The sequence below is a fragment of the Perca flavescens genome, chromosome 7 (assembly GCF_004354835.1).
Source record: "Perca flavescens isolate YP-PL-M2 chromosome 7, PFLA_1.0, whole genome shotgun sequence".
NCBI lineage: Eukaryota > Metazoa > Chordata > Actinopteri > Perciformes > Percidae > Perca > Perca flavescens.
In genome coordinates this window covers 35,714,394-35,739,393 of record NC_041337.1, presented here as the reverse complement: position 1 = coordinate 35,739,393, position 25,000 = coordinate 35,714,394, and the positions used below count along the sequence as shown (strand labels likewise).

Sequence of the window (25,000 nt, the reverse complement as noted above, 5' to 3'; positions counted from 1 at the left end):
TTAATCTATCAGCTAGCTTTGCTCTGATTGGTTACAGCGCTATCCTATTGGTGCAGAGGGAATTTGAAAGACAACCGTTGATCCCGCCCCCTCAGATTGAGCTCCGTCAATGGTGAGTTCCCAGACCTCAACATCTGGATGTGGGGCTGATGCTTGTCAGGCTAGTAGACTGAGATTTTAGAAATAAAGTCGCTAAGAGGGTCTGAAAAGTGGCTAAATCTAGAGAGGAAGTCGCCAAGTTGGCAACACTGCTCCCAGGTCTGGCTCCAGTAGGGGGTCCCTCCCTCTGGGGGAGATCAGGAGACCTTAATATGGACATATAGTGTTCAGAAAACGTTATTCCAATCGCTAAATCTATGTGTGTTCTTTACAGGGAACATTGACGCATGGTTTTTGGCCAGTTTTGACAGCCCCGTGTGTTTTTAAATTGGTCAGAGATGAAGATAAAAGGGAAAAGAACTAGAGATGTTCCGATACTGCCTAAAATGCTGGTATCGGTATCGGGAAGTACTGGAGTTTATGCACCGATCCGATACCACGTAATAAAGCCCTGAAGAAAATCTACGTTGAAGTAGATTATTTATGTTCTTTTTCCCGTTATAACTGACTGGACAATAAAACTTTCTTTTATTGTCAAAACTGGACAATAAAAGAAAGTTCTGTGGCGTTCATTGTTTGTGTTTGTTCATGTTTCACAAAGATAGAAATAATATCGCATCCATACAGGGATAGTAGTATACAGTTAGTAAACATAATAAAATATATGACACACTGGTATCGGATCGGTACTCGGTATCGGGCGATACACAAGTTCAGGTATCGCAATCGGTATCGGGAAGCAAAAAATGGTATCGGGCCATCTCTAAAAAGAGCCTTTTGTGTGCACTCTTTCCTCATTATTCTTCACGGCGACGACAATATGTTAAATCGGCCCAAAAACAAAAAAAGGCAGATGAAGGCCGATGCGTGGCGATGGGGCGGGACGCACGGTAAACACTCGGGGGACAGTCCCTCGCCATCAGCCCAGTCTGACCGACGACCTTTCAGTTCATTTCATTTATTTTGTATAGCACAAGTAAACCCAACAGAAGTCGACCACTGTGCTTCACATGACAAGAGTCAGGAAAGGATAACAGAATAAAACCTCCTTCAGACAGCAGAAAACATGAATTAAAAATAAGAATTTAGAGAAATGCACGCTCCGAGAGATGATGAGTTTAAACTCCTATAAAGAGGACAGCGATCTCAAGGAGACGGGGAGACTATTCCAGCCTAGGACCAACAGCAGCGAAGGCTCGGTCCCCTCTTGACTTTAGACGCAAGCGTGGCTGGGACAGATTGTAACAGTTCAGATAAGTAAGCTGGTGCAAGACCATAAGGTGGTCTCAACAACTAACATTACAGTAATGGCTGGAGGACAGAACGTAATCCTGTCTCTCTGTCTGTATGTCTGTGTGTCTGTCTCTCCGTCTGTCTCTCTCTATCTCTGTGTCTGTCTTTCTGTCCGTCTGCCTGTCTGTGTGTCTCTCTGTCTGGCCCTCTTTCTGTCTGTCTATCTGTCTGTCTCTTTGTGTCTGTCTGTCTGTCCGTCTGCCTGTCTGAGTGTGTGTGTGTGTGTGTGTCTGTCTGTCTGGCCCTCTTTCTGTCCGTCTGTCTGTCTCCCTGTCTGTCTCTCTCTCTCAGTGGTATAAGCTGGACGAGCTGTTTGAGCAGGAGAGGAACTTGAGGACAGCGATGACGAATCGAGCCGGTTTATTGGCTCTGATGCTGCACCAGACCATCCAGCACGACCCAATCACAACCGACCTGCGCTCCGCCAAGGATAGGTAGACAGACAGACAGACAGACAGACAGACAGACAGAGCCCTTCTGTTTGAAATGTGTTTGAATATTTCAGTCTGACAACATGCACATTACAGAGCCGACTGTCCCTCTGTAGCTCAGTATTATCAGAGTCATCTTTAATGTTTCTATGCTGTTTAATTCCTGAAGAACTACACTACCCATAACTCCCCCAGTCGGAGACCTAAACCACTACAGTCCAACAGAATCAAGTGTTCAATAATCTATAAAACAATACGGCATTATGAAATAAATACAGAGAAAATATGTGATGTTTATATAGTGCAATACATGTTTAATCCTTTCACAATAAGAGCTTATTGCAGGTTATTCCAGACAGATCGACAGGCAAGCACTTTTTTGATCCTTACGGCTAAATGCATTGTTACAGCACATTAATATGAATCAATATTACTCAAATCTGAAGCTAAACTCAACACAACACTACGGTTTCATCATCAAGTCTTTCTGCTTTGGTTTAAATCAAGAGGGTCGAACTCAACTTTTATTTCATCGAAAAGTCAAATATTCTTGACTGTTTTGTATATCTCATATAGCAGGAGTCTCAAACTCGACTGGGAAATGAGAATCACATCAGGGGCCTGACATACTGTATTTAATTTATTAACATGCTTTTATCAAATATCTTTGAATACAGCATGCCTCATATAGTCTGCTCTCGTATAGTTTGGTCGACATAAAGCCTTAAAAAAGTCAGCAAATAGTTCCTTAGCCATCATAGAAAAAAGCGTAGAAAGGCCGGAAAAAGTGACAAAATCATCAGGAAAAAACTTCAGAAGAAAGTGACAAAAACATAGGAAAAGACATTGGAAAACTGTCGGAAAAATGTCGGAGAAAGTGGCAAAAATGTTGAAAAAAACCATTTGACAACGCGCCAAAAAAACTTAGGAAAAAAGTGACCAAAACTTTGGAAAAAAGTGACCAAAACTTCGGAATAAAATGACCAAAACTTCGGAAAAAACATTGGAAAAAGCGACAAAAAAACTTAGTAAAAAAGTGACAAAAACATAGGAAAAGACATTGGAAAAATGTCAGAGAAAGTGGCAAAAATGTCGAAAAAAACATTTGACAATGCGGCAAAAAAACTTTGGAAAAAAGTGACCAAAACTTCGGAATAAAATGACCAAAACTTCTGAAAAAACATTGGAAAACGCGCCAAAAAAACTTCTGAAAAAATGTTGAAATAAAAAAACATTGAAAAAAGAAGTCGGGGTGCCGACTTTTATAAATCCGAATCTGTTGTTTCGCTTGATTTGCTAAATTCCATGATGTTTTTATGTGCTGAATGTGTCTATGGTAATACTGTATATAAGTACACAAGGTGTCAAACTCGAGGCCCACGGGCCAAATCCGGCCCCTCGCAGATTTTGGTCCAGCCCGCTAAAATCAATTTAGGTTCCCGAAACATTTTGGCTGGCCTAGTTTTTGTCACTCTTTTTACTTTTGCTGACGTTTTTGGGTATTTTTTTGTTGTGTTTTCTCAAGTTTTTGCCACTTTTTTTAGCCGTTTTTTTGCGTGCTTGTTTCGACGTATTTTGACCACTTTTTCTGACTTCGTTTTTTTTCTGTTTTTGCCATTTTTTTTTCGACCTTTTTTTATTTTGGATAGATGGATCAGCATTTTGTCAATGATGGCTAAGGACATATTTTCCTAACTTTTTTGGTGCTTTATGTGGACCAAACTGTTAGAGAGAAGACTTTATGAGACGTGCTATGTGTTACTTTTGTCTTAAATTAAAGCATGTTAATAAACTCTACATATCGGGCCCTGGATGATAATAATAACATTTTCTTGGCATACGGTACAGGCCAAAAGTTTGGACACACCTTCTCATTCAATGCGTTTCCTTTTTATTTTCATGACTATTTACATTGTAGATTCTCACTGAAGGCATCAAAACTATGAATGAACACATATGGAATTATGTACTTAACAAAAAAGTGTGAAATAACTGAAAACATGTCTTATATTTTAGATTCTTCAAAGTAGCCACCCTTTGCTTTTTTTGATAACTCTGCAAACCCTTGGTGTTCTCTCAATGAGCTTCATGAGGTAGTCACCTGAAATGGTTTTACCTTCACAGGTGTGCTTTGTCAGGGTTCATTAGTGGAAGTTTTTCCTTATTAATAAAAAAAAAAAAGCAAAGGGTGGCTACTTTGAAGAATCTAAAATATAAGACATGTTTTCAGTTATTTCACACTTTTTGTTAAGTACATAATTCCATATGTGTTCATTCATAGTTTTGATGCCTTCAGTGAGAATCTACAATGTAAATAGTCATGAAAATAAAAAGGAAACGCATTGAATGAGAAGGTGTGTCCAAACTTTTGGCCTGTACTGTATAAATCTATATCTCTTCTGTATTTCTTCATATGGTTGTGTATTCATTTAATATTGAACACTTGTGTGAATGATACGCACACGACATGCAGCTAAAACTTACCTATGTTCTTATATTATCTCATTTTATATCCCAGTGTTATCGCTACAGCTGGTTTTATATCTGGTATTGTTCCATCATGTTGTTTTTTCTACTTGTTGTTCATGTTGTATTCAAAGTATTGTTTCATTAAAAAACTGATGATGTTTTGTCATTCATGCAAATTGGTTTTTTTTTAATTAAACAGGTTTTCTGTTAGGAAATGTTATTTTGTTGGAGGTTAAAGGACAATTCCGGCACAAAATGAACCTTGGGGTTAATAACATACTGTACTGTATGTGTACCGAGTCGGCCGTTCTCTGGGATCTGTTTTCATGTTAATCTAATGTGTCCCTAGCTTGAAACAAGCTACCGCAAAACCACTGATTAGCTCCTAAAGCTAACTTGAGGGTCCTATTTTAATGATGTAAGCGCACGGTGTGTAGCGCCTGGTGCAGGTGCGTTTATGGCGTGTCCAAATCCAGTTTTGCTAGTTTGACGGCAGTAAAAAGGTGTCAGTGTGCCGGGTGCCTGGTCCTAAAGGGTTGTCCTTCGTGTCTTCATTAATCAGAGGTGTGTTTTGGAGCGTAACATGCAATCAACCAATCAGAGATCATCTCCCATTCATCAACCAATCAGAGATCATCTCCCATTCCCTTTAAAAGCCAGGCGCGTTTGGACCTTGGAGCATTGCTGTTATTATGGAGGATTTGCACCGTAATATTTTTATTTGTAATCTTCTGCGTGTGTGTGTGTGTGTGTGTGTGTGTGTGTGTTTGTGTGTGTGTGCTGCTGTGTGTCCCTGTGTGTGTGTAACAAGCATAGTGTGTGCACACTGTGCACGAGCCTAGGAGCATTTTACTAATGCTCTGTTAAAATAACAATGAAATGCTGCATTATTGCCTCAAGATAGCAATACTCCCAGAATGCACCTGAACAAACCTCCCTGTAAGACCAGCGCGCCCAGAATGCACCTGAACACACCTCCCTGTAAGACCAGCGCACCCAGAATGCACCTGAACACACCTCCCTGTAAGACCAGCACGCCCAGAATGCACCTGAACACACCTCCATGTAAGACCAGCGCGCCCAGAATGCACCTGAACACACCTCCCTGTAAGACCAGCGCGCCCAGAATGCACCTGAACACACCTCCCTGTAAGACCAGCACGCCCAGAATGCACCTGAACACACCTCCCTGTAAGACCAGCACGCCCAGAATGCACCTGAACACACCTCCCTGTAAGACCAGCACGCCCAGAATGCACCTGAACACACCTCCCTGTAAGACCAGCACGCCCAGAATGCACCTGAACACACCTCCCTGTAAGACCATCAGGTGCATTTGCTATTTAAACGACGTGGGCGCTGGACGGGAAACTGACAACTGGGTCGGTCTTAAACTAGCAAAGACACTTGGGTCGGGCTTTGCGCTGCGCCGGGTGCGAGATAGGACCCTAAATGTTTTTTGTCAGAGAAACAAACTTTTCTGAATTGGTTTGAAATTAAGTGTTTTGAAGATGAGCTGCTTATATTTGAGATAAATCTCCCCTCATGGATTGTTAAATATGAAGAAAGTGACAAAAACATTGGAAAAAGTGATTAGTTAGATGAATGAGTGTTTGTGTGTGTGTGTGTGTGTGTGTGTGTGTGTGTGACTATCATATTCATACATTTTATATAATTTAATTATGACATTGAAAGGTTTCTTTTAGGACTATAGAAGATACATTTATTTTTGAATTTAATATTGCTGTTATTCCAAAATTTAGCCTTTATTTTGGTTAAATAAAATTAAAAGAAAAAATATAAATAACATGGAAGGTTTAAATATAGTTTTGTTTCTGGAAAGTAAGAAAACAAATCTAATATAAAAAATAAAACAATTATATAAATTGTAAATGATATAAATTAAGAGCCAGCGTTGTTTATTCTGTGATACAAGTATAAGTATTGCATTCAAAAAGTAAGTTTTAATTTCTTTATATACTGCTAGGTTGTTTAATGTATAATGATATATCATCATTTGTTGTATTTGGTTTTAATAATAAGTCTTTATAATTTAAAGAACTGAAGCTGTCAGATAAATGAAGAGCAGTTAAAAGTACAATATCGGCTTTTAGATTATTAATTATTAAATAGAATTTGAATTAAATAATTAAAACTCTACAGTGTGTTCAGTCTGACACATCTGAGCAGATTTTAAATGCCGATGTCCCCCCCCCCCAAAAATGAAGAAAATAAACTTTGTTTTTTTTAGATTCAATTACGCGTCATCGTGTAAGCGCCGACGCTCTGCGTGTTGACGTCACATTGTGCGCCAGTTCAGTTGGCGGCGTCCGGAGAAAAACACAACAAGAAGCGAAACGAAGAGCTATTGTGAGTGTTTTTTCAATGTTTTATTTTCACAATATCAATTATTATTACATCACAGAGAGCCTAACGGGTTAGCTAACACTGTCAGAGACTGTTGGTTGTTGTTCAGACCGCAGAAGTGTGAGAAATATGTAACGTTAGATCCTTTTAACGTTACTGTAGTAAAAGTCCAACCGTCGGCAACGTTAACGTTAAAGGGTAACTGCCGTTTTTTCTCAACCTGGACCCTATTTTCCAATGTGTTGTTGTGTCTAAGTGACTGATGGGAACAACAGTCTTTGACATCGGTCCAGTATTAAGAGAGATCTCTGCAGTCGGCAGCAGAGAAACAAGCTACAATATAAGTTAATAGGGCAATCATCCAGCTTGTGTTTACCTTCACAAAAGTGCCTGTTTTACCGCTGACAGACTCAGATTATTATTCTAAGTGTCTGACAACATTATGAAAAGGATTTCCAAGGAGGTCGACCTTTCTGTTAAAGTGTAAGATCCTTTTTTAAAACATAAAAACATTCGCGAAATTGCGTTCGCTAACCCCACCAGACTCCATGTAAATAAACAGTAATTTTAGCATCGTAAAACACACTTCATTCAAAGTCGATAGAAAGAAAATAAAACTATGAAAAGCCGTTTTGGGTCGTCTTTCCACTTTTCAAGCCATCATAACTCTAGTTTTGTTTGAAATAAACACATAGTTAACTGATTTACAAGTGAAAATATGTTGACTCTATACATGCTAAAAGTATTGTTTTTTTAAATGGAGTCTGGTGGGTTTAGCGCTAGCGACTTCAGAGCTGTTTCTGGTTAAACAGAAAGGTCTCAAAGAGGTTTTAAAGCTCTATCTCTGTAGGGATCCTTTCTATAATGTTGTCAGACACAGAACAGAATAATAATCTGAGTCTGTCAGCTGGCGGACGCAGCTCCTTGTGACCGTGCATTTGCACGGCACTCCATCCATCCATCTTCGTCCGCTTATCCGGTGTCGGGTCGCGGGGGTAGCAGCTCCAGCAGGGGACCCCAAACTTCCCTTTCCTGAGCAACATTAACCAGCTCCGACTGGGGGATCCCGAGGCGTTCCCAGGCCAGGTTGGAGATATAATCCCTCCACCTAGTCCTGGGTCTTCCCCGAGGCCTCCTCCCAGCTGGACCTCCCTCCACCTAGTCCTGGGTCTTCCCCGAGGCCTCCTCCCAGCTGGACCTCCCTCCACCTAGTCCTGGGTCTTCCCCGAGGCCTCCTCCCAGCTGGACCTCCCTCCACCTAGTCCTGCGTCTTCCCCGAGGCCTCCTCCCAGCTGGACCTCCCTCCACCTAGTCCTGGGTCTTCCCCGAGGCCTCCTCCCAGCTGGACGTGCCTGGAACACCTCCCTAGGGAGGCGCCCATGGGGCATCCTTACCAGATGCCCGAACCACCTCAACTGGCTCCTTTCGACGCAAAGGAGCAGCGGCTCTACTCCGAGCTCCTCACGGATGACTGAGCTTCTCACCCTATCTCTAAGGGAGACGCCAGACCCCCTCCTGAGGAAACCCATTTCAGCCGCTTGTACCCTGGATCTCGTTCTTTCGGTCATGACCCAGCCTTCGTGACCATAGGTGAGGGTAGGAACGAAAACTGACCGGTAGATCGAGAGCTTTGCCTTCTGGCTCAGCTCTCTTTCGTCTGGCGGTGCGATAGATTGAATGCAATACCGCACCCGCTGCGCCGATTCTCCGACCAATCTCCCGCTCCATTGTCCCCTCACTCGCGAACAAAACCCCAAGGTACTCCTACTGCACGGCACTCAGACACCTCAAATCGTCACCAATGAAAAGGGAACTCCCCGCTGAGTTCAACGATACCTCACACAAGACTCTACATCATACGGTTCATTAGCTGATTATTAATGATGGAAACAATTGTTAGTTGCAGACCTGAGCTGAGCTCGTTGTTGTTCAGGATCAGAGATGCAGTCTGGACCAGATCCTCCCGGACCGAAGTCAGTCAGAAGATCTCCTCGTCTGTCTCCTCAGGTTGGTCAGCTGACACACACACACACACACGCACGCACGCACGCACGCACGCACACGCACAAACATACGCACACACACATACACACAGAGATACAAGCACAGACACATACTCAATGCCATTTGTGTGACGTCATGTTGTGTTCTTAAACCCTCCAAAAAACACAAGTAGACTTTATATTTCACAATTACTGTTTTCCGTCAGATTGTTTATAGATCTCAACGTTTCCGACCGCACTTGAAGGCAACTTATTTCACAGGAGAGAGACTGAGAGAGAGAGAGACTGATCTCTCCTGTGGCAGAGATAGAGGCAGTGATGTTTCCTGTACGGGCCTCTCACACCGCCTCAAAACACACTGACGAATCTGATCGCCACGAGCTAACGGTTGTGGTTAGCCAGCTCATTTCGGACTGTGACGTCACAGTCCGAGCCGATTTTGAACAGCTCACCAGGAGACTGAAGGCAGGACACATTCAGAAACCAGATCTCACTCAAAACAGCATGGATGGATTTCTTTCAAAGTTTGTATGTGTGTGGAAGCACCAGAGACACAAAAGAACACCCCAAATCCTAGAAAAAGTGTTTTTTTCATAATATGGGCACTTTAATAACTTTTCATCGTTAAGGTGTTGGGATGGTACAGACCAAGTTTGAAGTCCATCGGATGAAATCTCTAGGAGGAGTTCGTTAAAGTATAGCACCTTGACTTTTAGGCCTACTTCCTGTTGCCACTAGAAGGCGCTATGACTTTAAGTAAATATCGGCCTTTATTTGTCCTCAGGGTTGCTGGCAACAGGAAATCTGCCTTATATAACAAACATCGTCCGATTTGTCTTGTGTGAGGTATCAATGAACTCAGCAGAGACTTCCTTCTTCATTGGTGATGGTTTGGCCCGCCCCCTATGTTCAAGCCACGCCCCCTTTCATACATGCTGACCCATCTAAGGTAGAGTTTTATGTGAGGAGGTATCAACGAACTCAGCAGAGACTTCCTCATTCATTGATCATGGTTTGCCCGCCCCCTATATTTAAGCCACGCCCCCTTTACACCTAATGACCCGTTTGATGTAGACCCTTGTGTGAGATATCATTGACCTCAGCAGAGACTTCCTTTTTAATTGGTGATGGTTTGACCCGCCCCCTATGCTTTAGCCCCATCGCTTTACAGCCGATGAACCGTATGATGTAGAGTCTTGTGTGAGGTATCGTTGAACTCGGCGGGGAGTTCCCTTTTCATTGTTGACGATTTGCGGCGTCTGAGTGCACGGTCGCAAGGAGCGGCGTCGGCCGGTAACCCCGACGCGCGCAGCTGCGCGAGGGCCCGTCCATCGCTGCTCGCAGCTTTAATTGTGTTATATATCTTTTTTTGTGCATGTTACAGGTTTACAAAGTGAGAAAGCCCAAAGTCCCCCCCAAAGGGACTTACCATCTCCTACAGAAAACACTGTTCACCAACTGCTCCAAACAGCTCTGTTGTAGTCCAGCCTTTACTTCACCCTCATACTCTGCTTCTGACTGGCTAGTAGTCCTTACCTAGCTACTGTCAGGGCACGCCCTCATACTCTGCTTCTGACTGGCTAGTAGTCCTTACCTAGCTACTGTCAGGGCACGCCCTCATACTCTGCTTCTGACTGGCTAGTAGTCCTTACCTAGGTACTGTCAGGGCACGCCCTCATACTCTGCTTCTGACTGGCTAGTAGTCCTTACCTAGGTACTGTCAGGGCACGCCCTCATACTCTGCTTCTGACTGGCTAGTAGTCCTTACCTAGCTACTGTCAGGGCACGCCCTCATACTCTGCTTCTGACTGGCTAGTAGTCCTTACCTAGGTACTGTCAGGGCACGATCTCATACTCTGCTCCTGACTGGCTAGTAGTCCTTACCTAGCTACTGTCAGGGCACGCCCTCATACTCTGCTTCTGACTGGCTATTAGTCCTTACCTAGGTACTGTCAGGGCACGCCCTCATACTCTGCTTCTGACTGGCTAGTAGTCCTTACCTAGCTACTGTCAGGGCACGCCCTCATACTCTGCTTCTGACTGGCTAGTAGTCCTTACCTAGCTACTGTCAGGGCACGCCCTCATACTCTGCTTCTGACTGGCTAGTAGTCCTTACCTAGGTACTGTCAGGGCACGCCCTCATACTCTGCTTCTGACTGGCTAGTAGTCCTTACCTAGGTACTGTCAGGACACGCCCTCATACTCTGCTCCTGACTGGCTAGTAGTCCTTACCTAGGTACTGTCAGGGCACGCCCTCATACTCTGCTTCTGACTGGCTATTAGTCCTTACCTAGGTACTGTCAGGACACGCCCTCATACTCTGCTCCTGACTGGCTAGTAGTCCTTAACTAGGTACTGTCAGGTCACTTAACAACCACTGCATTTCGTCATCATCATTACACCAGAACATTTCAGGATTTTGAACAAAATGACGGATGTTCTTTACTCATCATAGGGCCATACCAAAGAAAATGGGATTCATTCTCAACTTCTCCCATTTAACATAGTTTGCCCAACCTCTTGGATGTTTTTAAATCTACCAACTTCCAGGGCAAGGGGAAGGATTCCTGTTCTCAACTGAGCCACTACAGTTTGCTGTAGCACAAAGTTCAGGATACACTGTTAACTGTCCGAGCTCTTGAACGCCCCTTGAACCACTGAATGAAACCTTTGAATGTGTGCAGGAACTTCTCAGAAACGTCTTCAACGTGTAGAGAAAAAAAAGTTAATTCGTTGACAGAGAAGATGAAAACCGGTCAATCATCTACCGGAGCTGCAGTTTGACCTCGGGTCCACTCGTCTCTAGTTTAACACTCGAGTGAACTCGGACGAGACCTTAAGTCCTCTCTTCTTTACCTCTTGCTTCTCTCGTTCTTTGACGTTATTTCAGTTTTTTTTTTTTTTTTCGGTTTGTCTGAACAGATTGTTGACCTCTTCCTTTCTGCAGAGCACCGCGAATGTAACGTTTCTTTAAGATATTCTTCACGGTAAACTGCGAGTTTAGTTTCGTTGGACTTTTTGGTCCGATAAACAAACGTTGAAGTAACCAAGGGAAATGCCACCGAGGAGCCTTGTACAGTTACGGACGAGGAAGAGATCGGCCAGAGAGAGAGAGACAGGCTGAACTAGGCTTTAGTATCTGATATTTCCCAGAGAGAGAGAGAGACAGGCTGAACTAGGCTTTAGTATCTGATATTTCCCAGAGAGAGAGAGAGACAGGCTGAACTAGGCTTTAGTTTCTGATATTTCCCAGAGAGAGAGAGAGACAGGCTGAAGTAGGCTTTAGTATCTGATATTTCCCAGAGAGAGAGAGAGAGAGACAGGCTGAAGTAGGCTTTAGTATCTGATATTTCCCAGAGAGAGAGAGAGACAGGCTGAACTAGGCTTTAGTATCTATTACTTCCCAGAGAGAGAGAGACAGGCTGAACTAGGCTTTAGTATCTATTACTTCCCAGAGAGAGACAGGCTGACCTAGTCTTTAGTATCTATAACTTCCCAGAGAGAGAGAGAGACAGGCTGAACTAGTCTTTAGTATCTATTACTTCCCAGAGAGAGAGAGAGAGACAGGCTGAACTAGGCTTTAGTATCTATTACTTCCCAGAGAGAGAGACAGGCTGAACTAGGCTTAAGCGTATGTGTTGCAGCCATCATTAATGGTTTAATACCAGGGTCTCTCCTAAGTGGAATGCAGCCATCAGTAATGTGCTTTTCCTCCTATGACATGTCAACATGTCTGCCGTGAGAAAAGTCTGTTGTCTCCTCCTAATTCATCAAGGTCTCCCGAACCTTCTTGACGTGTGTGAGATGAGTTGTGCTGCTCCTGAGGTTTTGCCTCCCTAACAGAGTGTGTGTTGCCGTTTTGTGTATTCAGTGCGGCAGCAGTAAAGGAAACGAGGAGAGGAAAGGAGGAGGTCTGCAGGAGGCGAAGAGGAGAGGCAAGATGGAGAGAAGCAGAGAGGAGGACGAGGAGCTGAGCGACAGGTTGCAGACGCTGGTAAGACACCAGAAACCGCTCGGAGTGATTCTTCTTCTCTAATAAAACGTCTTTACACCAACAGCTGATTAACAGGGGGGGGGGAACTACGGTAAGTACTTTTACTCAAGTACTGCAACTAACGGTTCTTTTCGTTGTTTGTGTGTGTGTGTGTGCGTGCGTGTGTGCGCGTACATGTATTTGTGCGTGTGTGTCTGTCTTTGTGTGCGTGCGTGTGTGTGTCTGTGTGTGTGTGTGTACGTGCGTGCGTGTGTGTCTGTCTGTGTTTGTGTGCGTGTGTGTGTGTACGTGCGCACGTGTGTGCGGGTGCATGTATTTGTGCGTGTGTGTCTGCGTACATGTGTGTGTGCTGCGCGCGCGGGTGTGTGTGCGCGCGTGTGTGTGTGTGCGCGCGTGTGTGTGTGCTTGCGTGTGTGTGTGTGTGTGTGTGTGCATGTCTGTCTGTGTGTGTGTGTGTGTGTGTGTGTGTGTGCGCACACGCGTGTGTGTGGGTGCATGTATTTGTGCATGTGTGTCTGCGTACGTGTGTGTGTGTATGTGTGTGTGTGCTTGCGTGTGTGTGAGAGTGTCTGTGTTGTGTGTGTCTGTGCGTGTGTGTGTGTGTGTGTTTTGTGTGTGTGTGTGTGTCTGTGTGTGTGTGTGTGTGTGTGTGTGTGTGTGTGTGTGTGTGTGTGTGTGTGTGTTGCGTGTGTGTGTGTGTGTGTGTGTGCAGGATCTGTCCAGCAGGACAGCAGCCAGTGGAACAGGTCTGGTTTCCTCTGACATCTTCACCCATCATAAGAACCTGTGGGACTCCAGGTGACCTCATCCCTCCCACAGCATGTAACACACACACACACACACACACACTGTGACTTTTTATTTTATTATTCTTTTGGGTCCTGATTATAGACGAGTGATGATGATAATAATAATAATAATAACTGTGTGTGTGTTGGTTGTTCAGTCATCCGGAGAGTCCAGACCGAGTGACATGCATCATGGAGGAGCTGCAGAGACAGGACCTGCTGTCTCACTGCATCAGAGTCGAGGTCTGTTTCTGTCTGTCTTTCTCTTTGTCTCTCTCTCTGTCTGTCTGTCCGTCTGTCAAATTTAACATTTGGCCCCGCATAGTCCCCGACTATGCGGGGCCAAAACATGTTAAACTATAACACATAGTAATATCCAATTAATCAGCCCATCGCTAACCTGTATCTATAAGAGCAGTAAGACAACATCCGTGTCTGACCCCTTTTCTTATTCAGCGCTCTAAAGAAAAAAAGCCACGCCGATGGTTACTCGTGTTTGTTTTCGCCGCCGCTCACTTTCTTTTTAGGGATTCGAGTCCTTCTGCTGAACATGCAGGTCTTTACCTGGCTCTACAATCAGTGACCGAAACATTTCGTGGGCCTGGTTCGGATTTCTCACTTTTTTTCTTCAACTGCTGCACAACAATTCCCCCCTGAATGAGAAATGGTATTAAAGTAAATGTTCACTGACGTGTGTGTGTGTGTGTGTGTGTGTGTGTGTGTGTGTGTTTTCAGCCCAGAGAAGCTGCAGAAGAGGATCTGCTGCTCGCTCACTCGTGAGTCCACTTTCTTTACGTTCTATTTCATGCGATGATGTCCGAACCACACGTAGAACAACAACTTCCACACACGTGGAACGTCCTGGAGCCAGACAGAGTCTGAGTGGAAGACGGAGACTCTTTTCTGTTTATTCGACTCCGTTTCAGTCCTACTCGAGGCCTTTCCACAGCGGGGGGGGGCGAGACGACATAAACGACACAAAAATGCAAAATAGACGCATGCGATGGTAATCTGCGACAGGCTTGAATATTGGCGCCAGCTCATCAACCGTGTCGTATCGATGGGACAGTTTGAACATTACATGTAGTTTAGCTGACGCTTTTATCCAAAGCGACTTACAATTGTTACATACCAGAGGCAACTAGGGGTTAAGTGTCTTGCTCAGGGACACATCGGCTGATGTATTGCATTGGGAATCGAACCCGGGTCTTCCGCACCAAAGGCATGTGACATATCCACTGCGCCATCACCACCCTGTTTGAAGAGAGAGAGAAAGTTACTCTTCAGACTGAGAGAGGAAGTGAGTGTGTGTGTGCACGCGTGTGCGGGTGCATGTATTTGTGCGTGTGTGTCTGCGTACGTGTGTGTGTGTGTGCGCACACGCATGTATTTGTGCATGTGTGTCTGCACATTTGTTACATATCAGAGGCAACTAGGGGTTAAGTGTCTTGCTCATCGGCTGATGTATTGCAGTGGGAATCGAACCCGGGTCTTCCGCACCAAAGGCATGTGACATATCCACTGCGCCATCACCACCCTGTTTGAAGAGAGAGAGAGAGAAAGTTACTCTTCAGACTGAGAGAGGAAGTGACCGAAATGCGTTCAGAGGAGCGGAGAGTTAGGCCGCCTGCGTGGCGTGAGCGTGTCGGCTGCGTGTCCGTTTTTATTTGGGTTCCCATGGCAACAGGTTAGAGTTTACACACTGCCTGCCTGACGCACGTCTCGAGGCGCGCCGAAAACGCGTGCGTACTAGAAATAGGAGCAACGCCTATTTTTCACGCCAGCGTGTCATTTAGACACAAATACATGTTAATAAATTACATTTTGTTGGTTGAAAGTCTCGAGGTTTTGACATAAATGCAGATATATAAATGTAATTTAAAAAAACTAATAATAATTAGCGATTTTCAAATATCGCACCTGTCAATCCTGAAGGAAATATTCTGGAGCCTATTTTGCCGTCAATACTGCCGACGTTGTCTTTGCTGTAATTAGATCAGAATATATTTAGGTTTAACATGAAGTATACTACTGCATTTTATCAATGGGGAGGGACGGGGCTTAGCTCGTAGGGTCTAGTTGGTGCGTTATGATCCTCATACGCAAAACAACGCAACGTGATTGGATGATGTCTTCAATCGCAGTGCATAAGATCCATTATATTAGAATATATATTGACATGTGAATTAATCGCAGGAATGTTTCTCTGTAACCTTTTCTGATTTTACTGTTTTCTATGTTCATTCTTTCTATTGTATGACATGTGTTTCTGATGTTAAGCACTTTGGATACCTGCTGGTTTTGTAAAGTGCTATGTAAATACATTTTGATTGATTGATTGATTGAACTATCGGTGCCGATTAATCGGTCTACCTCTAGTAAGGACCAATCTCTGCTCTCCCTTCGTGTGTGTGTGTGTGTGTGTGTGTGTGTGTGTGTGTGTGTGTGTGTGTGTGTGTGTGTGTGTGTGTGTGTGTGTGTGTGTGTGTGTGCGTGTTTGTAGGAAAGATCACGTGGGTTTGATGAAGTCGACTCAGGCGATGACAGAGAGGGAACTACAAACTCTGTCTGAGAAATACGACTCAGTTTACCTTCATCCTGTAAGAGGACACACACACACACACACACACACCCACACACGGACACACACACACACACACAGACATACATAGACACACAGACACACAAACACACACACATACACGGACACACACAGACATGCATAGACACACACACAGACACACACACACACACACACACACAGGCACACAGACATACACACACAGAGACACATACATACACACAGAGACACATACATACACACACACACACACACACACACACACACACACACACACATACATAGAGACACACATACACACACACAGTGTAGTAATTAAGTTCAAATCTAACTATAAATCACGGACCGTGTGTGCGTGTGTGTGTGTGTGCATGCATGTGTGTCTGGGTGTGTATCTGTGTGTGTGTCAGGAGTCCTTCCAGGTGTCTCTGTTGGCGGTGGGTTCGGTCCTCCAGCTGGTTGATCAGGTGATGACCTCTGAGCTCAGGAACGGATTCGCTGTCATCAGGTAACTTCCTCTCTTTATGGCACGTTCAGGTGCTCCTCGTTGGCTTGTAAATTCAGTCATTCACCAGTTCACCAGCAGGAAGTTTCCAACGAACGGTGTGAAACTGGGAGCAAGTTCAGTCAGTGCAGCAGGTTAATGTGTCCAGCTGTTAAAAATGGATGATATTTTAAACCATCACTTCCTGCTGCTTTTGTTACACATTAAGGGTCCTATTTTAACGATGTAGGCGCACGGTGTGTAGCGCCTGGTGCAGGTGTGTTTAGGGCGTATCCAAATCCAGTTTTACTAGTTTGATCCTGGTCCTAAAGGGTTGTCCTTAGTGTCTTCATTAATCAGAGGTGTGTTTTGGGCGTAACATGCAATCAACCAATCAGAGATCATCTCCCATTCCCTTTAAAAGCCAGGCGCGTTTGGACCTTGGAGCATTGCTGTTATGATGGAGGATTTACACCCTAATATTATTATTTGTAATCTTCTGCCTGTGTGTGTGTGTGTGCTGCTGTGTGTCCCTGTGTGTGTAACAAGCATAGTGTACACGCGCTGTGCACGAGCCTAGGAGCATTTTACTAATGCTCTGTTAAAATAACAATGAAATGCTGCGTTATTGACTTTAGACCAGGTTTTTGTTGGTCAATGGTGTGATCACTTCCCGCTGCCTCAAGATAGCAATACTCCCAGAATGCACCTGAACACACCTCCCTGTAAGACCAGCACCGCCCAGAATGCACCTAAACACACCTCCCTGTAAGACCAGCACCGCCCAGAATGCACCTGAACACACCTCCCTGTAAGACCAGCACGTCCAGAATGCACCTGAACACACCTCCCTGTAAGACCAGCACGCCCAGAATGCACCTGAACACACCTCCCTGTAAGACCAGCACCGCCCAGAATGCACCTGAATACACCTCCCTGTAAGACCAGCATGCCCAGAATGCACCTGAACACACCTCCCTGTAAGACCAGCACCGCCCAGAATGCACCTGAACACACCTCCCTGTAAGACCAGCACGCCCAGAATGCACCTGAACACACCTCCCTGTAAGACCAGCACGCCCAGAATGCACCTGAACACACCTCCCTGTAAGATCAGCAGGTGCATTTGCTATTTAATCGACGTGGGCGCTGGACGGGAAACTGACAACTGGGTCGGTCTTAAACTAGCAAAGACACTTGTGTTGGGCTTTGCGCTGTGCCGGGTGCGAGATAGGGGCCTAAAAGTCGTTTGTGAATCACAAAGAGACGGAGCGCATCGCGTCATAATCTTAAAAAGCCACGCCCACTAGAGGGGAAAACTATCAGTGCCAAAATGTGCAACTAATGGCTGAAACGTAGCAAACTAAAAACATCAAATTTAAGTGTGTCAAAGGGTTATTTTAGCACCCTTTGTCTACCAGAGAGGACAAGTTAGCTGTTAGTAAGCTAACGTTAGCTATGTGTTAGCAAACTAAAGCACTTTCAAACATAATACTGTAGCTTTCTGATTGATCCACATTCCACTATTACACAAGTGGCATCCTGCCAAATGCTTTAGCTTAACTTACAGATATAAATTCAGCCTAAAACTGATATTTAACTTGGTAACAAAGTGCTTGCTGCTCACGTAACGTTGGGCCTAACGCTAGCTTAGTGTCTTCCCGTTCTTCCTGCTGATTCTTCGCGTCTGTGTCCACTCGTGTCTTCGTAGAGCTCCGTTAATCGGTTCGACAGCTTATAAAAACTTAGTTCTGGGTTCTTTACATTGTTGTTAGTTTCTGTTTGTCACTCAAACTGCTGTTTCTCTCACCCTGTCTGTCTGTCTCTTTTTCTGTCTGTCTGTCTGTCTGTCTCTCTGTCTGTCTGTCTGTCTGTCTGTCTCTCTCTCTTTCTGTCTGTCTGTCTGTCTGTCTCGCTCTCTGTCTGTCTCTCGCTCTCTCTGTCTGTCTGTCTGTCTGTCTGTCTGGCTCTCTCTCTCTGTTTCTCTCTCTGTCTGTCTGTCTGTCTGTCTGTCTGTCTGTCTGTCAGACCTCCAGGTCATCATGCTCAGTCCAACATGGCCAACGGTTACTCTATTTTCAACAACGTGGCGATTGCAGCTCGATACGCTCAGAAAAGACACTCGGTCGACAGGTAGGTGTCAGCGTCTGATGTATACTCTGCTCTGATTGGCTGATGGTCACTCTGACATTGACTATTATTATTAATCTGTGTTTTCATTCAATGTTTGTTCAAACAGTGACATTAAATACCTTAACACTGACTGCTTTTATTCTGAAGGGCAGAAGTTCATATTGAAAGTCTTATTGTTATAATGTGTGTGTGTGTGTGTGTGTGTGTGTGTGTGTGTTGTGTGTGTGTTATTGTTATAATGTGTGTGTGTGTGTGTGTGTGTGTGTGTGTGTGTGTGTGTGTGTGTGTGTGTGTGTGTGTGTGTGTGTGTGTGTGTGTGTGTCAGGGTGTTGATAGTGGACTGGGATGTTCATCACGGTCAGGGCATCCAGTACCTGTTCCAGGAGGACCCCAGGTAAACTTCCTGATCCTCCTTCCTGTTTACATACCACAGCTGCAACCAACATTTGTTTAATTGTTGACTAATCTGTCGATTATTTTCTCAAACTAAAAAGAAAATGGTGAAAAATGGGGATCGGTGTTTCCCAAAAAAGCCCAAGATGACTTCCTCAAATGTCTTGTTTTTGTCCCCAACTCAAAGATATTCAGTTTCCTGTCCCAGAGGAGAGAAGACACTAGAACAATATTCACATTTAACATGCCGACATCACAGACATTTTACTTGTTTTCATTAGAAATGATTCTAACTGACTGTGTGTGTGTCTGTCTGTCTATCTGTCTGTCTGTCTGTGCATCTGTGTGTGTGTGTGTGTTTCTCAGTGTCCTGTACTTCAGTGTCCACAGGTATGAGCATGGGTCTTTCTGGCCTCACCTGTCGGAGTCTGACTGCCGGTTTGTGGGCAGCGGACGAGCTGTAGGCAGAAACATCAACCTCCCCTGGAACAAGGTGACCACTCACACTCTTTTATTACTGATTAGTAAACTAATAAAACGGATCAACCGTTTGTTCCGTCCATTGTAAACAGAATTCAGCTCAAACTGTTTGGGAACTGATAGCTGATCTGTTTGCTGTGTTATTGATCCCTCAGACGGGGATGACAGACGCTGATTACATCGCAGCTTTTCAACAACTGCTGCTGCCTGTAGCCTACGAGGTAACACAGATACACACACACACACACACACAGGAAACCTGTTACTGCTGATAAACTGGATTTTTATATTGGTGTGTGTTCAGTTTCAGCCTCAGCTGGTTCTGGTCTCGGCTGGATTTGATGCTGCAGTCGGAGATCCAAAGGTAAAAACACAAATAGATTGATGATAGATAGATAGATAGATAGATAGATGACTTGTATTAATCCACAGTGGGTAAATTAGGGTGCCTTCGCAGCCAGGTACCTTAAAAACAGTCACAACACATACATTATTGTTAATAGAGTACAATACAATACAAATGCACTTTTAGAGGAATGATACAAATACAGTGGAGATGCATTTTCTAACATTTAATGTGTGTGTGTGTGTGTGTGTGTGTGTGTGTGTGTGTGTGTGTGTGTGTGTGTGTGTGTGTGTGTGTGTGTGTGTGTGTGTGTGTGTGTGTTTACGTCCAGGGGGACATGTGTGTGAGTCCTCAGTGTTTCCATGTTCTGACTCACATGTTGATGAGTTTGGCAGAAGGTCGACTGGTACTGGCTCTTGAGGTAAAAACACATCATCAGTGTTTAATATTTAGGGCTGTCACGATTTGATGAGCTTTGGATTTTAACTATTGAAATTGAAAGGCTGATCGGTGATTCCCCCAGTATTTTTTCTCCCTCGCCCCCCTACTTGCACACGTCCAAGAAAGGGTCAGAAGAAAAAAAAACAACAGACACAGCGTAGCTTAGCGGCTGGTAGCATGCAGCTAAAGACTCGGGGTAACATTAGCTCAGCAGTAGCCTGCAGCTAAAGACACAGGGTAACATTACCTCTGCAGCTAAAGACACAGGTTAACATTAGCTCAGCGGTAGCCTGCAGCTAAAGACATAGGGTAACATTAGCTCAGCGGTAGCCTGCAGCTAAAGAAATAGGGTAGCATTAGCTCAGTGGTAGCATGCAGCTAAAGAAATAGGGTAGCATTAGCTCAGTGGTAGCATGCAGCTAAAGACACCGGGTAACATTAGCTCAGTGATAGCTTGCAGCTAAAGACACCGGGGAACATTAGCTCAGAGGTAGCCTGCAGCTAAAGACACAGGGTAACATTAGCTCGGCGGTAGCTTGCAGCTAAAGACACCGGGTAACATTAGCTCTGCAGCTAAAGACACAGGGTAACATCAGCTCAGCGGTAGCCTGCAGCTAAAGACACAGGGTAACATTAGCTTAGCGGTAGCCTGCAGCTAAAGACACAGGGTAACATTAGCTCAGCGGTAGCATGCAGCTAAAGACACCGGGTAACACTAGCTCAGCGGTAGCTTGCAGCTAAAGACACCAGGTAACATTAGCTCTGCAGCTAAAGACACAGGGTAACATTAGCTCAGCGGTAGCCTGCAGCTAAATACACAGGGTAACATTAGCTCAGCGGTAGCCTGTAGCCAAAGACACAGGGTAACATTAGCTCAGCGGTAGCCTGCAGCTAAATACACAGGGTAACATTAGCTCAGCGGTAGCCTGCAGCTAAAGACACAGGGTAACATTAGCTCAGCGGTAGCCTGCAGCCAAAGACACAGGGTAACATTAGCTCAGCGGTAGCCTGCAGCTAAATACACAGGGTAACATTAGCTCAGCGGTAGCCTGCAGCTAAAGACACAGGGTAACATTAGCTCAGCGGTAGCCTGCAGCCAAAGACACAGGGTAACATTAGCTCAGCGGTAGCCTGCAGCTAAATACACAGGGTAACATTAGCTCAGCGGTAGCCTGCAGCTAAAGACACAGGGTAACATTAGCTCAGCGGTAGCCTGCAGCTAAAGACACAGGGTAACATTAGCTCAGCGGTAGCCTGCAGCCAAAGACCCAGCTTCAGCTCCGACAGGACTTCGTTAAACTAAGTAATCTCGTAATCCCTGAGAAACTCAAACTGTTGTTGCAAAGTACCCTTCTGCCATTTAGTGCCTTTTATTGTGGCTCTGCCGTCACTGCTGAAAGAAAATGTTCAATTGAATGGAATGATAACCTTAAATTAAAAAGTCAATTCAAATCATGGACTTGGAGAATCGTGACAACCCTGATATATACTGTATACCATCTACATATAAGTGTATGTGTGTAGTAGTATACTTTTTACTTGTACAGGGAGGTTATAACCTGCAGTCGACAGCAGAGAGCGCCGCGGCGTGTGTCAGAGCTCTGCTGGGAGGAGCCTGTCCTCCTCTGACTCCCCCCACCGCTCCATCTGACAGGTAACATGTTTAGTTTTAGTTTAGTTTATTTAGCAGGACAATGTGCAGTTACATTAAAAAGATGGCTGCACCAGATTTAGCATTATGCTACTTTCCATCTGTAGTTTATAATTATAATGACATAACAGAGTTGAGTTCATGACAAAAACAATAAACATAACATGTTTATACAACAAGACAGTTAAGACAATATAAATAGACTATTTACACCAAAGGTGCAATACACAAAAATACACAACAATGGAATAAAAAGCGTTAGTGAGAGCAGGTCTGATGTTCTAAAAGGAAGTATTTAACTGCCCGCGAGAAGCTTTTAAAATTTGAGATATTCTTTAAATTGTTAGGAAGCCCATTCCATTCTTTGACTGCTTTATAGGAAAAGGCTGATTGAGAAAAAACTGATTTTCTTTTGGGAACATTGCAATCACCCCTGGATACAGACCTCAAGGCTCTGTTTGTAAATTTAGAGCGTAGCTGTACATATGTTTTTAAATGGGGTGGAGCTTGATTATGTAAAGATCTAAGAGGATTTAAAACAGTTGGTTTGGCTTGAGACCATGATGACATACAATACAATATGTGATAAAATCATTGCATTAAAATAAGATGTTGCTGCTTCCAATGACAAAGAGCTTCTAATGTGCCTGAAGTTAGCAATATTAAATTTCAAAACACGACAAACCCTTTTAACATGTTTTTTAAAATCTAGTACAGGATCCAAGATCACTCCCAGGTATTTAACTTCTACCACATTTTGGATCATATAACTATCCACATAAATATGTGGGAGTGGACTTTGAATTTTTTTATTTGAGAAATACATTGTTACCGTCTTCTCCGTATTCACATAAGGCACGACTTGTTCATCCATTCTGTTGCTTTACTCATTGCCTCAGATAGTTTAGCAGCAACAATATTAACATTGGAATCGTGTGTATATAAAACCGTGTCGTCAGCGTACATCAAGACCTCCACGTCCTCACAAATGGAAGGTAGGTCATTGATGTACAAACTGAAGAGCAATGGCCCCAGAAAGGACCCTGGGGTACCCCTGTAATACAGGATCTAAACGGTGAAGTTTTATCATTTATTCTTACGCACTGGTAATGGTCTGCTAGATAAGATTGCAGCCAGCTAATAGTGTTTGTGGAAAAATTAAAATCCCACAATTTTGTTAGCAGCACTGAGTGGTTAACGGTGTCGAATGCCTTACGTAGATCCAAAAAACGGCCCCGACCACTCCTCCCTTATCTAGACTGGATTTGATCACCTGAAGGAAATAACAAGCCGTGCCGGTGGAGTGTTTAGATCGGAAGCCAAATTGCATGGGGTGTAACATATTTCCATAGTTAAGGTGCTCAATCAGCTTTTCGGCAACAATTTTTTCAATTACTTTAGAGACTACAGGAAGTATACGTACTTATGGGTCTATAATTTGTAATGTCTTTTATGTTTCCTGATTTAAAAATGGGCGTAACAATTGCCATCTTACAGGAAGAAGGGAAAGCACATTCTCTAAATGATTGATTAACTATGTGCACAATTGGTTCAGCAAATACCTCTTAATATTTTTTTAATAACTGCAAATCAAATCCCCATGAGTCCTTTGCTCTCGAGATCGAGAGTGATGTAATAACTGCGTTGACCTTGCCTTCATTTACACATTCGAAGTCCAGTACTTCCACGACGGTGGATTGTGATCCTCCTGTGGTACCACCAGCCGTGGCCCCAACAATGGCTGCATGGGGCGTTAAAAGCAGCTCAGAGGGGTTACTTAATTCCAGTATTGAGGAAATGAAGTAATCATTAAACATATTGGCAACCATTAAGCTGTCATTTACAGTGACTTGCGTTTCAGGTGTAAGTGTTTCATTATTGTCAATGTTTATGTAAAGTTCGATCGGTCCTCTTTTAATCTGCTCTTTGCCTGAAAGATTAATACACTTCCAAATCATTTTACTATTCCCTTTAGCCTGGTTAATTATATCTAAAAAGAAGTCTGCTTTAGCTCTTCTGAGCTGTCCTATGACTTTATTTCTCAGATTTTTAAAAATCAACTGGTCAGTCCCCAACCTAGACTTGAGATACTTTTTTAAGGAAGCATCTCTTTCTTTCATTAAAAGCCATAACCTCTCACTAAGCCATGGTAAGGTTTTTTTACTTTTAAATTTTCACGGCTTCCTTTTTGTGTATTTAGAGAGAATTTGGGTAATTGCATTTTTAAGAGTGCTAGAGGCCTGCTCATAGTCCTGACCACCGACTAAACCATTTCGAACAGTAGTATTTATTTCAGTATCCAAGAGCTCCATGTCACGCTTAGGAATAAGTGAGATATAGGTCTTTTCTCTATTTTGATTTCTATAACGGGTTTTGGGGTGTTTCCTTGAGACCAGTGTTAGATTATGGTCTGATAAACCGGTTATTAAATTATAGATTTTATTGACACGATCTGACTTATTAGTAAATATCAGATCTAGTAGTGTTTTAGTGGAGCTAGTTATTCTAGTTGGATTCCTTATCATTTGAGTCAGATTAAACTGTTTAGCCAGGTGCCTTAATCTATTAGAATGCGTTTTATCCAACCAATTTAAGTTAAAATCACCCATGAAAATAGTTTCCTTGTTGTTACAGACTTTAAATACATCTTTTAACATATCAAAAAAAGTATCCTTCTCATTAGGCGGCCTATATAATACTACAACATTAAAAGACATTTCAGGGGATAAACAAATCGTAACTCCCACACATTCCAAGCCATTTTCAGGAAGAACCATCTGCTGACATTGGATATTCCTTTTAACATATAATAGCACACCCCCTTCCTTTTTATGTGGTCTATCTCTTCTAAATAAATTGTAATTTTGAATATTATAAACACTTGCAGGGGTATTTTTTTTCAACCATGTTTCGGAGAGACCTAAGTAGTCCAGATTTGAGTCATATAATAATTTTTCCAGTTGTTCCGTTTTAGATGGGAGACTTCTGATATTGATGGTTTAGCTTCCGGGTCCCATAGAATTTTCGCATGGTTAACAGTTTGTAAA

General features: G+C 43.6%; 2 protein-coding genes across 3 annotated transcripts in view; both read left to right on the top strand.

Annotated features, from left to right (window-relative positions):
* cxxc1a (CXXC finger protein 1a) overlaps window positions 1–2,583 on the top strand; it is a 30,780-nt gene extending 28,197 nt beyond the window's left edge. The window contains exon 13 of the mRNA XM_028584061.1: window positions 1,684–2,583. Coding sequence (XP_028439862.1) covers window positions 1,684–1,830 — 147 coding nt within the window. The 3' untranslated portion in view covers window positions 1,831–2,583. The remainder of the gene's footprint in view (window positions 1–1,683) is intronic.
* Window positions 2,584–6,589: 4,006 nt separating this feature from the next.
* hdac6 (histone deacetylase 6) overlaps window positions 6,590–25,000 on the top strand; it is a 35,994-nt gene continuing 17,583 nt past the window's right edge. The window contains exons 1-15 of one of the 2 annotated variants that reach the window (XM_028583804.1): window positions 6,590–6,662; window positions 8,593–8,666; window positions 12,534–12,656; window positions 13,369–13,454; window positions 13,603–13,687; window positions 14,180–14,220; window positions 15,948–16,044; window positions 16,436–16,533; window positions 18,538–18,642; window positions 18,968–19,036; window positions 19,402–19,528; window positions 19,671–19,736; window positions 19,820–19,879; window positions 20,193–20,282; window positions 21,850–21,956. In XM_028583804.1, coding sequence (XP_028439605.1) covers window positions 8,601–8,666; window positions 12,534–12,656; window positions 13,369–13,454; window positions 13,603–13,687; window positions 14,180–14,220; window positions 15,948–16,044; window positions 16,436–16,533; window positions 18,538–18,642; window positions 18,968–19,036; window positions 19,402–19,528; window positions 19,671–19,736; window positions 19,820–19,879; window positions 20,193–20,282; window positions 21,850–21,956 — 1,220 coding nt within the window. In that variant the 5' untranslated portion in view covers window positions 6,590–6,662; window positions 8,593–8,600. Of the gene's footprint in view, window positions 6,663–8,559; window positions 8,667–12,533; window positions 12,657–13,368; window positions 13,455–13,602; window positions 13,688–14,179; window positions 14,221–15,947; window positions 16,045–16,435; window positions 16,534–18,537; window positions 18,643–18,967; window positions 19,037–19,401; window positions 19,529–19,670; window positions 19,737–19,819; window positions 19,880–20,192; window positions 20,283–21,849; window positions 21,957–25,000 lie in introns of both variants that reach the window. The other variant, XM_028583803.1, reaches the window with a different exon arrangement.